At 36.2% G+C, this 15626-nt stretch overlaps 1 protein-coding gene across 3 annotated transcripts in view; it reads right to left on the bottom strand.

Annotated features, from left to right (window-relative positions):
* Positions 1–13437, bottom strand: part of GABRA4 (gamma-aminobutyric acid type A receptor subunit alpha4) — a 75949-nt gene extending 62512 nt beyond the window's left edge. The window contains exons 1-2 of one of the 3 annotated variants that reach the window (XM_016161193.2): positions 12350–13437; positions 11797–11915 (exon numbers count right to left, since the gene is read on the bottom strand). In XM_016161193.2, the coding sequence (XP_016016679.2) occupies positions 11797–11915; positions 12350–12435 (205 nt within the window). In that variant the 5' untranslated portion in view covers positions 12436–13437. Of the gene's footprint in view, positions 1–11796; positions 11916–12149; positions 12268–12349 lie in introns of those variants that run through there. The other 2 variants (XM_036227964.1, XM_016161194.2) reach the window with 2 other exon arrangements.
* Positions 13438–15626: the final 2189 nt, after the last annotated feature.

The following is a 15626-nucleotide window of genomic DNA, read 5'->3' as shown; positions in this document are numbered from 1 at the left end:
TCGACAAAGGAAAATCGCCGTAATCTGGAGTTAGAATGATGCTTAATATCAAGAATTCTGGAATTCAAATTTGTCTCTAGCACACTTTAATTGTTTGATCTTGGTGAAGTCATATATCCTCATAGGTAAAGGTATTTATGAGTGGTAACTGAAATAATATGTGTCAATCACTTATCCAAGTCCCTAGAACATAATGCGCTCGATAATAATAGTAGTTATTAGTATATGTAGTATAGCTTTTTATTACTAGTAAAATTTTAAAACTCATTGTCCTCCTGAACATCTTTTCCTTAAATGATGGTTTATAATACTGCATGGCTAGGGGCTAGACACTCCATATTGGAAAAAATAACATCCGCTATCAAGATAGACTATTTACCTTTGGACAATGGTTGAGCAATTGAATTTATGGCAAAAAAAAGAAAAAAAAGAAAAAGAAAAAGAAAGAAAGAAAGAAAGAAAGAAAGAAAGAAAGAAAGAAAGAAAGAAAGAAAGAAAGAACAGTTGGTACAGCTTAATGCCTTAAGTCTAAAGTTATCCTCATAAAGTGAATCAGAATATTCTTCCCTCTATAGGATGAAAACTGAGCCATAGAAAGAAAAATAGTTTGAGGGACAATAAGAAAATCCTTTCTTTAATAAGTAGCCTAAGAAAAATATATCATTTGGAAGTATAGTGAGAGAAAAAGCATAGATCAGGCTGATCTGTCATGAGTTTTCACTTTAAAAAATAACTCCTTTGGAAAACAGAGAAAGTTAATTGAATTTTTATTTGATGAGAAATTTGAAATAATAAAAATATAGTATTAATAAGTTCATTAAAGCCAAATTGTTTTAGGAATATATAGGTAATGTGTGTTGAAATTTAGAAGGTGGAGATTTCACTCAAAATGGTTTAAGAGTGGGAGAATTCACTCTACAAGTTTCTTAAGGACAATTGCTCTATGTATTAAAGTATTAAAAGCACCACGTCACACTGTAAGTCAGGACAAGAAGAGATAAGTTACTTAGAATAATTAAGGTTAAGTATGTCCTGACAACTGGACTGTTTAACAAAATTCTTGAGAAATCTAAAGTTTGAAGATCAATTTAAGGCAGTGGTTCTCAACATTTGACTGAACCAGAATCACTCAGTTTTGTGAAAGCACAGCCTGCTAGACCCACCCCAGACTTGCCTTTTCAGTAGGTTCAAAGTGGGACCTGACTATTTGCATTTTGAACAATTCCTAGATGGTGATGTTCATTTTATTCTAGTTTATAGACAGTGCTCATATGTTTTTCTAGGATAGTATTTACCAAACTAGTTCCTGTAAAATTTTAACACCATAGATGTTCTACAGGAGTTAGGGAAGTATAGTAGAGAGAAGAATTAGACCAATACAAATTTTCCTTATAAGTTTATTTTAATGTGTGTGGGTTTATGCTAATTCTTGTAAATATAATGATTCCATGATAATAATGGGTATTTCAAATCTTCTCTAACATACTACTTTTTCAGTGATTCTTGAAAAATGTTTTGTATTCAGAAATGCAGCATTGGTATTTGAGATATTATTCAGTATTTGCTTTATATGATCTTATGGATCTTTGAGATTGAGTGAGACCCTAAAAACATAATTGGTAAAGAGATTTTATTTGGACACTCATTCAATTAACATTTCCTGAGTGAGCATCTGCTGTGTGTCAGTTTCCATGCTATCTCCTGGTGTTAAAAGTGGTAAATAAGACTTATAAGGTCCCTGTCTCATGGAGTTAACATGCTATTGGAGGAGTCAGAGTACAATAAATAAGTTAAATGAAAGAATACTGTCATTTATAAAAGGGACAAAATGAGCTAGTAATTGAGTGAGAAACTAGGAAAGCCACTCTTCACAGGAGTGACTTTTAAACTGAAACCTGGAGGAATAGCATGAGCCATTGGAAGAGCTAAGAAAACTGCATTCCAGACATAGAGAACTTCATGGGAAAAGCTCAGAGTTAAGAAAGACCTTAGTGTATTCAGGGACTAGTAAAGAGACCAGTGGGGCTGGAGCAAAGCAAGTAAGGAAGAGAATGATAAGAAATGAAAGCCACATAGACAATAATAACCAGGGTCAGTGGACAGAGACCTACCCCTGAGCCTATATTCTGGAAGCGCCATCTTTTTGGCAACATGTTAAAACTACATGGAAAAGAACTTGTAGAAATCCCAGTGACAGATGGGGTGATGCATGAAGTGGTTGTTATGGGCTAAGTTATGGTCCTCCCAAATTCATATGTTGATCTCCCAACACCCAGTTCCTCAAAGTGTGATCATATTTAGAGTTAGGGTCTATAAATAGGGAATTAAATTAAAATGAGCTCATTAGGGTGGGCCCTAGTCCAATGTGACTTGTGTCCTTGTAAGAGGAGATTAGGATACAGGAACACACAGAAGAAAGACCACGTGAAGACATAGAAAGAAGATGGCCATCTACAAGCAAAAGAGATAAGACTTAGCAGAAACCAACCCTGCTGACACCTGGATCTTAGACTTCTAGCATCCAGAATTGTGAAAAAACAAACTTGCTGTTGTTTAAGTACTCAGTCTGGAGTATGTTGTTATGGCATCCCAAGCAAATGAATACAGAGATTAATCATTTTCCCTATGTTCATTCCCTAAATTTTCTCCTCTCATACTCACCACAACTCTGCCTCTGCACATAGGTTGCAGTAAGAAACTTCATTTATATCCCTTAATCATCAAGAGTTTGAAGTAAGGAAATGATAGGATCTGAATTGTATTTTTTTACAGAATCACTCCGGCAGTTGTATAAAGAGCAACTTTCAGGGAGGCAAGAGTAAGAGAAGGGCTCTTACTAGTCCACTTGAGAAATGACGGTGGTTTGGTCTAGAGATGTAGCAGTGGGGAGGAGAGTAAAGACATCAAGGGGCATGTATGTATGTAACTGCTCACAAGAAATGTGTATTTTCTGAAGAGCAATAAGCAGTGATATAACAATTCTATTTACTGAAGGCCTAGGTAGGATACTAGGGTTTTTCCATGTGCTATTTCATTTAATCCTCATGACATCCTCTAAAGGTGATATTGTCACAAGAATTTTATGAATATGGAAACTGAGCTCACAAAAATTAAATACTTGTATGCTAGAATCAGAATTATAATCTCCTTGTATTGATCTTCAAAGTATATTCTAGTTTCACTATACTAATTATATCATTAAATAATAAATTAATAATTATGTATATAATTTTACTATATAATCTTACATCAAGTACATAACTTGCCATGCCTACATTTCCTGTTTTGTTCATGAGTATTTTCTGCACTATGTTGCTGAAATTCTTTCTATGTTTTGCTTTTATTATTACAGCTTCCTTAAGTCTTTCTCCTCTTAACAGCAAAGACAAAATCTTAATCCTCTTTGAAATCCCCAACTGGCAAAGCGCTTTGCACATACTAGGCGGTGAATAAACTATGTGTTCGATTGTGTTCTTAATATCATCCTAGCAGTGATTTAAAAACCTCCCAAAAAACATTACTGGTATTTATCTCTTACATCAGTTAAGCTAAAAATATTTCCCGATTAAAGTAGAAACTATGTCTTATTTATATTTGTATCCTCTCCCAGAACTAATCCAAGACCTTAAATGTAATGTTTCCAATAAATCAGTTTTCAACAAATAATGGTTGTTATGAAATTAAGAATAATTCTTAGAGATGCTTCTTCCAACAATACTGTTCAGGATGTTCAAATCAACCTTACTAAGATCATAATTACATAGCAACCAGATGATTTTGAGTTTGGAAGGACTTCTTATAATTTTATATGCATTTGTATAACGTCAAAGCCATGTTTTATTTTTAAAATTCTACTTCCTTGGTAATAGGGAAATCTTTTTTTTTTTTTTTGTCTCAAAATATGGTGGGTATTTTATAAGGCAAACAAGTGAACTTTGACAGTCTTTGAAAGAGCCAAAACTACCAAGATCAAACTCAGGGGAATAGTCCTATCTTATTAATGAATCTAACTTGCTTGTAAAGTAGAAAGGCAGTTAACAATGTTATCAGATAATTTTCTACTTTTAACTACTTTAGCTGTATAGACCCGGTCGAAGGATATCACTATTCAATTTCTTTTCTACTAACAGTGTCCAATTTGCTGTCACACCAAGAGAAAGATCTAAAGTTTTTCACTAATGTTAAACCTAGCCAATCTTTGTTTCTACACTGCCGCCCCAGATATGCACCTGAAGAGACACCAGTTCTATGCAATAGAGTCTTTTTCCAAATAAATACGTTTAAATGGTCTAGAGAATAATATACAAATACAAACTGATATATCTTTTCATCTAAAAGAAAATTAACAGCCCAGTGAAGTATTATCTAAATATCTACCAAGTTACTAACAGTCTATATCTAGATTTTATAATGCCTATTTCAGAAAACACCAAATGTATTTTGCATATTATTGCCCTAAAGAAAATGGCACTAGTATATTTTTTTGGTTAAATTGAGAGCGTAAGAAAGTAAATTTGTGTTCTTGGTTCTATGGTTTCTTGTTTTCTCAAGGGCATCTTTCTTTTAGTGATCTTTTCCCTCAACTTTAATTAAATTATCCTTTAACAGATTATTCCAATAGTATACAAACATATTATATTTCTAATCTTAAAAAAAAAAAGCTACTTTCCCTTTTTCTCTCACTTTCACATGTTAACTTCTAAAAAACAAACATATAAAAAAAAACACAAGAAACTATATGTATTGACACTAATTCTTCCTTTTTATACACTCTATCATCCATTGTAATCTGAGTTTCATGCTGACAATCTACTAAAATACTTTTTGTCAATATCATTAGTTTTACCTATCTATAGCACTATTCCCAAAAACTTTAAAAAATAATCTTATTTCTCTTTTTACAAAAACTCTTTTGATACTACTTCTACATCCACTTACCAACCATTCTTCTCCTCCCCTTTACAAATGCCCAAAAGAAAACTGCCCCCACTCTCTCTTGAACCCACCCATCACACCACCCATCACACCCAACACACCAACAAAGCTGCTTTCGTCAAAATCACTAACTTTATAGATATTATTAAATCTAGTGGTCAATTTTATATTCTTATCTTTATTAACCTGTCAGGAGAACTATATGTAATTGACCAATTCTGTCTCCTCTTTGAAAAAAATAAAATAAAATTCTAACAATATCCACAATGCACACTGTCTTTGAGGTTTTCTTCCTACCTCAAAGTCCATTCCTTCTTAGCTTTCCTATTCTTTCTCAATCTTGTAACATTGGAGACTTTGGACCTCAATATTTGTACCTCTTTTCTATAATCCTTAATTTCTTAGCGATCCCTTTAGTCTTATGGCTTTAAATTCCATATATGTTGACATACCCATTATCGCTGCATTCAGGCTCATCTCCACTTGGTATCTAATAGAGATCTCAAATTTAACATATCTACATGTAAACTGTTCATGCACATCCCTAATCTGCTTCTGCCACAGCCTTGGCAACTCTGTTTTTCTTGGTATTTAAGTCAAAAACTGGAGTCAGACTTGACACTTCCCTTTTTCTCACATCCCACATTCTATAACATCAGTGGACTAGAACTTTAAAATATAACCAGAAGCCAATCATTTCTTATAACCTCACAAACTTCTCTGCCACCAGCTTGTCAAAATGGCCATCAACTCTTTCCTAGTTTATTGTGAAAATCTCTCATCTCTTTTGCCCTTGACCTTGACAGCCTGTCCTCATTACAGCTACCAAGGTGAGCCTTTAAAGATTGGCCAGTTCAGATCTTTCTCTTGCCAGAATCCCTCCAATCACTGAGGTTACTTAGAACCAAAGCAAAGTTCATACTAGACTGCAAAGTTCTATATAACCTCATTCTTGTGTTATACTGACCCCTTCACACTCCTGAGCCCTGCTAAATTGCATTGCAGTAACACTGAATTCTATGCTTAGCATGTTTGCACCTAGAGTTCTTTCCAACTAGAAAATTCCATCCAAATGTGGCTTAAGCTCTTACCTACTCAGGATCACTATTCGGATATCACCTTCTCATTGAAGTCCTCCCTAGCTTTGCTAGTTAAAACTGCAACCTCCTCCCCTCTGCTGTACATTACTCTATAGCAGTTGTCAACATCTGACATAGTCTATATTTAACTTATTTGTGTTGCTTATTTTATAGAATGCCAGTTCATAAAGGGGATACCTCTACTCACTAAAGGTATCTCCAGTGCTATGCTAGAATGGTGCCTGGCTCATATTATAGGATTAATAAATCTTTGATGAATAAATCTTTAATGAAATGAAATATCTCCATGTAGCCAGTCTTAATCTTACTTAACATCATAGAACAATTTGAGAGATGCCTCAACCATCCTTATTAAGACGTTATTTTCTTGAATTCTATAACTTCATATTCTCATACTGCCCACCTATATCACCTTCTACTCTTTTCTATTCTCTTTTGATTATCTCACATACCTTTTCTGTCGTTCCTCAATTGTTAACATTCCTCAAGTCTTGGTCTTCAGTCATTTTCTCTGCTGTTTTTTATACTTTTATCTAGATATCTAGTCTCACAGCAATATATGCTGATGACTCTCTTACATATTTCTAGGCATAATTCTGATATCTAGACAAGTACAACCACTAGGAAGTCACACATGCATCCTAAACTTAATATGTCCAGACATAAACTCATGATTTTTCCTCCACCCTTAGCTCCAGTCCTCTCAAGTTTATATAACACCAGACTCTGCCCATTTTCTCAGAATGAAAATTCAGGAGTCATTTTTATTTCATTTCTTTCCTTTACCACCCACATGCAATCCATCACCAATTCTCTGTTGAATTATACCTCCAAAATATATCTCACTTTTATCCACTTATATCCTTCTTTACTACATCTACCACCTTATTCCAAGCCACCATTCACTTAATGGAGAGAACAACACAAGAACTCCTTCATTTGTCTCCTCGCTCCTAATATTGATTGTCCCACTTCTTTATCTAAACCTTTCTTTGTTCTGCAGCCAGAGGGGTCACATTAATCTAAGTCATACAATGTCATTCCCTCCACCTGAAAAACTCCAATGGCTTCCAAGTTCATTAAAAGAATAATCTAGTCTCCTAACCCGGTCTTGCTGGATCTGGCCTTGGCACACCACCCCAAGTTAGTCCTAAGAGATTCTTCCTCTTGCTTTCCTGCTAAGGCACATCAAACTCCTTTCACTATCTAAATCTCACTAGTCTATTAGCTATCTTAGGATCTTTGCACTTGCTGTTTTTTTCCTCCATGAGAACAACTTCTGCTTACCCTTTCCATGTCTGGCCCCTTTAGGTCTCAGCTTAAAAGACTTCCTTGATCCCTCAACCTATTTATGCTCTATATTAGTGTGCTTTTGATTTGTCTCATAACATTATCTTTATTTATTTTATTTGTTATTTTTATTCTTATCTTTCTATACTGCTTAGCTGTAAAGTTTATGAGGACCTGTGTCTGATTCAAAATTATATTTTCACGACCTAACATCCTTCTTGATACATAATAGTTGCTAAATAGCTATTGCTTCAACAAGTGAATTAATGAAAATGACAAATCAGAAGAGAATGAAGCTTTATTTTGCTGTTGCCCTGTGGATTTAAAGAGTTCTTTTCATCTATGTATTTGTAAAACATATATTCTCTGTTGATATTCAATTAATAAAGGTAAAATACGACACATTCATTTAATTTTTAGATGATTGTGATTAGATTATTTGAAAACATTGCAAGAGTATTTTCATTTGTGGGAAAAAAATTATTCCAAATTTACCTAAGTGTATACACTTCTCCATGTTTGCTTTTTCCATTTTAAAATGTTATTAAACCTTTAAAATGAAAGTTCTCATTTTTTTCCTTTGGCAGAAAAGTTGTTTTGCTTATTTTAATGACCTACTTACTTAGTAACAAGAAGAAAAGTTAATGAAAATTTGACTCTTGGTAAGCAGAAAGGTGCAAGAAAGGCTCAGAAGTGGATATGGCAATAGACCAGCTGCCTAAGGATTTAAAGATTACTGTGTGAGTTATAGCCTTGTCAGTTACCACATCTAAGGTTCTTGGGCAATTCATTGGAACTTTTCTCCGCCTCCTTTTTCACAAAGAAATAATGCCTACCCTGCTATCTCTTTGTGATGTATAATGATTTTATTACATATTGTATGTGAAAATGTTTTCAAAACTGTTTTCAAAATTTATTAGATATTGTATGTGATAAAGGATCATACTACAGTAGTGAGCACCTTGCAAAATTCCCGCTAATGCTCCACTCCCATTTTACAGAGGTTGAGAAAGACGATCTAAGGCAATCATCTATATTTGACACATTTATTATTCCAAACCATGTGCCTCAAAAGGCTGAGAAGAACAAAATCTTTTGTAACCCCTCAGTAAGTGTAAAATGGGTAAGGGCCAGCTTCCTAAACCATCTCCTGGTGATCAGTACCCTAGCTATGCATATTTAAGAAGGCATATGACAGTGTTAAATGTAGACAAGAGCACAAGGGGATGATTTTCTAGCTTTTTTATGGAAGGGTTTACTTGTGTGCCACTTCTAAGCAGATGCAAGCTACTTCAGGATACTGGCTGACTGATTTGTCAGAGGCTGAAAGAACTTTACCCTTTCAGAAATTCCAGTCTAGCTTTTCTCACCATGTCTCCTTCCTTCTCCTCTCACCTTTCCCCCTTTTCTTCTCCAATTGGAGAGTGTGGGAAACAAGGGAGAGGAGATCCTGGAGAGATGAAAAAGAGAGAACTATTTTAGTTCCTTTTATTTCCCCCATAGCAAGCTGTGCTGCTGAGTTAAAAATATGTAATTTAGTTTCCAAATCTATTTCAACCCCTGCCTGGCCTACTGAGCAATCACAAACCATCCAATTTCAATTCAAATCTTCGCTTTTAGCTTTATTTTAAATGGAACACAGCTAAGTTGTATAAACAGATATAAAGTAAATGTTCCACAAAGAATGGAGGTAGGATAAAGGGAACCAGGAAAGTAAATCCGTATTTATAGCATACTGGTCAAAATTTGAATTGTTTTCATTTTTTTTTTTAAATGCCAAACTTTCCACAAAGTATAAAATGTCAAAGAAGGGATCAAACTTGTGGCATTCAAGAGTGTATGGTAAGAATGAATTTTCTTATTTTAAGTGAATTATATTTCATGTACAACATCTTGTAAACAGATTACGCATTTTCTGCAGGTGAGAATTACTATTCCTCTGTCACATTTGTAATAGTACATATTTACAGAGAATGACCCATTTCTAAAGAATGAATCACATCTACCACAATATTTATGAGCACAGTCAAAAAAAAAAAAAAAGAAAAAACTGTTCTATAGTAAATTTTTAATGATTAATCAACTGCTAACAATTGAAGTAAGGTGAATTCAACCTCTTCCCATAAAACTATAAAAGTATTTCCAGGTGTGTAATGAAAATCACTTGGCCGTGACAAGTGAGCTTTAATAATAATGCCTTTGAGGTATTTCAGCAGTACTACAGCTAACCAAAATCAGTAAGGGCTTACATAGATCAATTTCACTTATCGTATTGTCTATATAATATTATGGGAAAGGGTATTCACTGTAAAAAATCCATCTACAATGGAGCTCTTCTTCTTTTTGAATTATAACTTGCATCATAACCAGCCGGGAAGATATTACTTTGGCTTTCAACATTTAATAATAAAACCATATAGTTTCAATTGTAAATGAAACTATATGGTTTTATTATTAAATTTTCACTTTATGTTCAAGTATATCAATTCTTTAATGAATATTTAAGCATGTGATTTGATACTAGTTATTTTTTTCTTGACTTGAAACATCAAGTAAACTTGTATGAGCAGATAAATATTTTTATTGATATAAAATAGATTTAAATGGTATCACTATCTGAAACATTTTCAACAAAATTATTTTTGATCTAAAGTGATAATTTCCCAGTCACTTATGAACAATTGTGCATTGACAAATGATTCATTTCTGTAAGAAGTCCTCTTTTCAGATTTACATAAAGTCAAAGGCAGTTCTGAGCATCCTGGAAAGGCAATGTGAAAAGAATCAGGAGCATCTTTCATCCTTCTCACTCGTCTTCATGACTGTCAACACACAAAAGCTGAACTAATACCCTCAGTGGCTCCCCATAAGCTTCTCAGTAAAATCTAGAAAAGAGTAGTTTGGATCAGAAGACTTAATCTGATCTCAGTTTATCATTAATATGTTATGTGTCCCTGTATAAATCACTTTCCCTTTCTAATCCTCAGTGTCTTCGTTTGTTAAATGAGAACAAGGCTAGATAGACTCCAAAGAATCATCCAGCTCGACTCTATCCAATTCTATTTGATCTCCAAGAGTTCTTTCTAACTGGAGACCAAACTTCTAAATTATGTCTAATTCTGTCCTCTTTTGCAGAAATGTCCTACTCCCTTTTACTTTTTCCATTCTCACATCATCTTGTCTCCTATACATCCTCAATAGGAAGCTAAAATTCCTTTGTGCTTCTAATACTAAGTGATGCTCATCGCACACCATCTGATATTTTCCCAATCTACATGGGTTTGTCTTTTAAATACATGACCGGACCTGGGTTCATATCCTGCCCATGCCACTTATTAACTGTGAACTTGGACCAGTTTCTTTACTGCTTAAGCCTCACTTTCTTCATCTGTAAAACGAGGATAGAAATAGATTTATCTCAGGGTTGTTGAGTTAAACAGTAACACCTATAAAATGCTTGGTATATATGAAAATTTAAATAAATAAATACAATATCACTTGTCAGTACTGTTACTATTACTACCACTAGAATATAAAGTTCTTTAAGACAGAGCTTGTGTCTTCAATTTATTTCCTGAGGCCTATTAAGCTCAGTGCAGTGGAAAAAACAGGGACTTGTGGGTCAGAGCACCTGGGCCCACACTTCCAGTGAAGTCACTTGTCTTTTCTGAACTGGACTGGACCAGTGACTTCACTGGAAGGTTCAATTATCTTGAGATTTCTGTGAACCTAGTGCCTAGCACAACACTTACCACATAGATTCTCATTATGTAAGCAAAGGAACTATGAATATGAAAAAGAGCAACAGTATTGTGGATGCACCTCTGTTAGAACTTTTATAAATATTTATTAAAGTAAAAAATAAAGCTGAAACACCACTGACTCCAGAGTCTTAGGAAGGAAACAAATGACACCTTCCAAAATGAATTAAAATTCATTCTACTGTAGAGGAAAGGACTGGGTTCTCTATCAGAGCAGACAGCTTCCTGCCCTAGATTCTCGTCCTAGGTAGAACAAGGCCGAGGTTTTGGCAGAAGGATGGACACCACGTGGGAGGACAGGGGACTTTGGATCAGCTGTCTCAAGTGCAACCTGCTCTGAGCGAAATGGCCAGGTTCAGGAAAATCCCATTCTCCGGGCACGGAATGTCTGGGCAGCTGAGCCCCTAGTTCCCAGTTTCGACAATTCTCCTCCAACCTCCCCCACCCAACAGTCAGGTCCCGGGAGGTAATTAGTGTGGGGGAGAAGCGGAGCTTCTGAGGGGGCAAGGAAATGGGAAAGTATGGCTGGGGGCGGTCTTCCTGTCAGAGGTCTTATCAAGAGAGGGGAGGAAGGGAGGGAGAAAGAGAGAGATTGTTTTTTTTTTATTTTTACACGCGAGGCATACCTAATGATTTTCCCACAGACAGACAGACAGGCAGACCGAGAGAGGGACAGACAGGACACACTTGAGGTTTGAAATCGTTCATACCCCCAAATCCAGGACGCAGTCTGTTGTCATAACCATCGAGTAAACTGTCCAGGATGCGGGTAAAATTTTCTGGGCATAATTTCTCCTCCTTTTGGTTCTGTCCTGGGGATTCGTTTAAACTGCAAACGCGAAAAAACAAACAAACAAATAAACAAACAAAACAAAAAAAAAACAAAAAAAAAATGGGATGGAGGAGATTATTTTAAGAACCAGAGAACAGGTGGAAGGAAACAGGTTTATCTTGTAAGGAAAGAGTCGCTTGCCCCAAGCTAAAAAAAAAAAAAAAAAAAAAAAAGGCAGAGCTGAGGGATGAGATCGAGAGAAACAGGAAAGACGCACCCCTGCACACGCACCCAACAGTAGCACTCTTTTTGCACCCGGTAGCCCTTCTACTCTCCGCGTCTACCTGGTCACAGAAGCCTGACTCTGGCCCCTGACCTTACAACGAAGACAGGAGGCTCTGATTTGTGCTGGGAGGAGCGGGCGTCCAGAAGGGCCGGGAACTGGCCACTTCTCCGCCTTTCCCTTTCCCCCATCCTCCCAGGGAACTCACCAAGCCGCCAGGCACAGGACGTGCAGGAGGGCGAAACTGACCCCGAAGGACGTCGCGATCGCGGGTACCTTCTTGACAGAAACCATCTTTGCAACATGCCATACTTTAAGCCTGTTCACGTTTCCAGGCTCTCCAGATGCCCTGAGCAGGGTGCTAGGCGAGGGCAGAGGCTCTCCGTGGCGTGCGCACACTTGCGCTCACACTCGCCCGCGCTCAGCCAGCCCGAGCTGCGGTGGGCGCGTGTGTGCACGCGGGCCAGGGGGAGGCGGAACCTGCCTTTCCTCGCCCCCTCCTTTCCTCGCTGAGCTCTCTCTGTGTTGGAGAGCTATATATACCGCTCAACACCCTTTCGTGTCCGCACCCTGAAGCTTCCGGGGTTAACTGTGGTGCGCTTTCAAGTGAGGCTGAGCAAGTTCTTTACGACCTTTAACTCTGGGGCTCAGGACCAGGGTTTCCTCAACCTCCTAGCGTCCGGGGCGCCCCCACCCCAAGTACGTTCCTTCCGTAGCATTGCTTAACCTCCACTTCTCTCTCCTGGTCCCCCTCCCTCCCACTGGGATTTGGATCCAACCAATGAAGCTCCGCCCTCCTTAGGTTGTTAGAGGACTTGTTTGTACCCATTTCAAGGCTGGAGGTGGAGAAAGGGCGAGATGACAGTGATTGCTGTACGGAGGGGTGGGAGAACGGCTAGTGAAGAGAAGGGATCATCAAGTCTGGACAACAACCTTTGAGACTCTTCCCTTCAGAAGTGCTGGTGGGGGTGGGAGGACGGCGGCGAAAGAAATGATTCCTTCTGATAAAAGGGGTTTTCATTAACTGAGCGGACTCTCGAACTGTTAGGAAGTGGACTTGAGTTTCACTCTGCAGTCAACGCATTCTCAAGCTGTTGCTGTGAAGATACCAAATTCCTCTGCTATACCCGCCCCCACCTGGCACACACAGGCGCTCTACCCGCTTTGCCGCTCCATCCTTTTTTGGAGAGGGGGGAAGAGGTGGAGGCAAAACACTGCATCTGGTCAAAATCACTCTCACTTCTTGTGATAATAGACACTTTTACTTCATAATAGAGCTGACTGGATTCAAGAGGTCAACTGCTTTAGGGAAGGGCAAAAGACGGCTGAGGAGAGGGAGAGGAGAGATACTACAAAAAGAAAATGTGGTGCGTATAGGGCGGGGTGGGGGTGGGGCGGCAAAGGAGTGCAGAAATATGAAGGTGTTAAAATTATACCTCTAACTCTCTTCTTTAAAGTTAACATGAGCCTTTGATTGTTGTTTTTAATAGAATTCTAATTGGATCCAAGTGCACTGCCCCCGACGCAAGCATCATTATGTTAAGCAAGACACACACAAATTTACCATGAAGATTTATATCTGATATGGTGGAATGCAAATAAACAAATCGGCCTACTCCTACAGTCTTAGGACACCTTAGAGTCCACAATAACTATGTAATTCCCTAAAAATTAACGCAAAATTTTGTATTTATGTAAGTGCATTTTCTAGGGGACTGTTTATAACTTTCATCAGATTTTCAAAGGCTATAGACAACTATAGCATTGACTAATATTTTAATATAAAAGATGACACATATAATAGGACACTCAACCAAGCAGGCGAACAAACATTTGTAACAAATGTGTGAAAATTATCTCTATCCCATTTGATAAACTTTTTTATTGCCAGTTTCTTTATGTGAATCTTTTATTTCCTCAAAGGAAATTCCTCAATTTATCAAATGACCAACTAGCTTGGTACACATAAATTTTGTGTACACATAAAGAATGAATAATTTGAAAGGGTTCAACCTTTTCTTTCTCTTAATAATTTCTGGTAAATATTGAACCTTTTTTAATAATTTGAAGAGGGTAACAATGTAAATTGCTTCTTTATAAATTTTGGAGGTTTGTGGATGTACACCAGTTGAAAAATTTTAGTTTCAAAAATATAGAAACTGTCAACTTTTCATGTTAATGCGTGTCTATTCCATATATTCAGGATAGGTGAGAAGAATCAATTTGGTGCTCTGCAGTCACACCATTCCTTATTGGTATTAAAACAATGATTCCACTGAAATTTTACTTGTATGTTAGCATGTTGTCATTGTCTAGTTATAGATTTTTACATTCATTTTAAGACATCATAAAACTTTGTTAGTATGTAAAAATAGTAGTCTGGGGTACCTTAACAGATTCTATTTGAATAAACATTTCATAATATCAGTTGATACTGCTTCCAGAATAAGTAATTATATTTCTTTATCATTTAGTTAATGCAGATTTAGTTGTTTCAATGTGATTCTCTAAAAGAGAATAAAATTTGGAAAATATTTGTATACTACCTGAATAATTTCTATACATAAAATGTGAAAAGTCAACTATTATAGTAATTTTTTAAATTACTAATTAAATATTTTAATTTTCCATGATCAAGTTAGATGTTGAAGAAAATATATCTATACTTAATACTAGTTCTCTAATATCAGCTTTTGTTTCATTTGAAAATTCAATGTTTTATAAGTAGAAAAAATATATTTTAAGGACCTGGAATTAAGTAATAAATTTAATGAATATTTTGTGAGCACATTTGCAAATGGCTTATAATTCGTGAAGCGTTATTTTATTTGTTAGACCTTAAATTTTGAAATGACTTCTCAAGAGTAATTTTAGAATTATTTTATAGCCAATTCCTAAGAGCCATGATTGTGTGTGTGTGTGTGTATGTGAGTGAATGTACAATAAACTTGATACAGAGTAATAAGTATTAGAAGGAACATTCCCTTGATTGTATTTGCATTTATGTGTGTGTATTTTCAAAGTTTCTGGAGAAAAATACTATTTCAAATGATAGATTTTTTTTTAATCAACATCTGATACTAATGATTAGCAAGGTCAATTTATGCATTTCTTATAGTGCCCCAAATTAAACATATTGTTAAATTTGTTGCCAAAGGCCTACTTTATGATAAATACATGTCTTTATTTCTTTTTCTTTTTTTCTTTTTAACTTAATTAACAAAATTCGATTTTCTTACAGTTCTGGATGCTAGAAGTCCAAGATCAAGGTTCAGCAGGGTTGTTTCTTCTGAGGCCTCTCTCCACAGCTTATTGATGGTCATCTTCTCACCATACTCTTACATGTTTTTTTCTGTATGCATGCATGTCTGTGTCCCAATTTCCTTTTCTTATGAGGACACCAGTTATATAGGATTTAGGCCCATCCTAAAAGACAAAAATACAATTTTAACTCAAGTATCTTTTTTAAAAGTTTATTTCCAAAT

Source organism: Rousettus aegyptiacus, unplaced genomic scaffold (genome assembly GCF_014176215.1).
Source record: "Rousettus aegyptiacus isolate mRouAeg1 unplaced genomic scaffold, mRouAeg1.p scaffold_m13_p_10, whole genome shotgun sequence".
NCBI lineage: Eukaryota > Metazoa > Chordata > Mammalia > Chiroptera > Pteropodidae > Rousettus > Rousettus aegyptiacus.
This window is presented reverse-complemented; position numbering and strand designations above follow the sequence as displayed.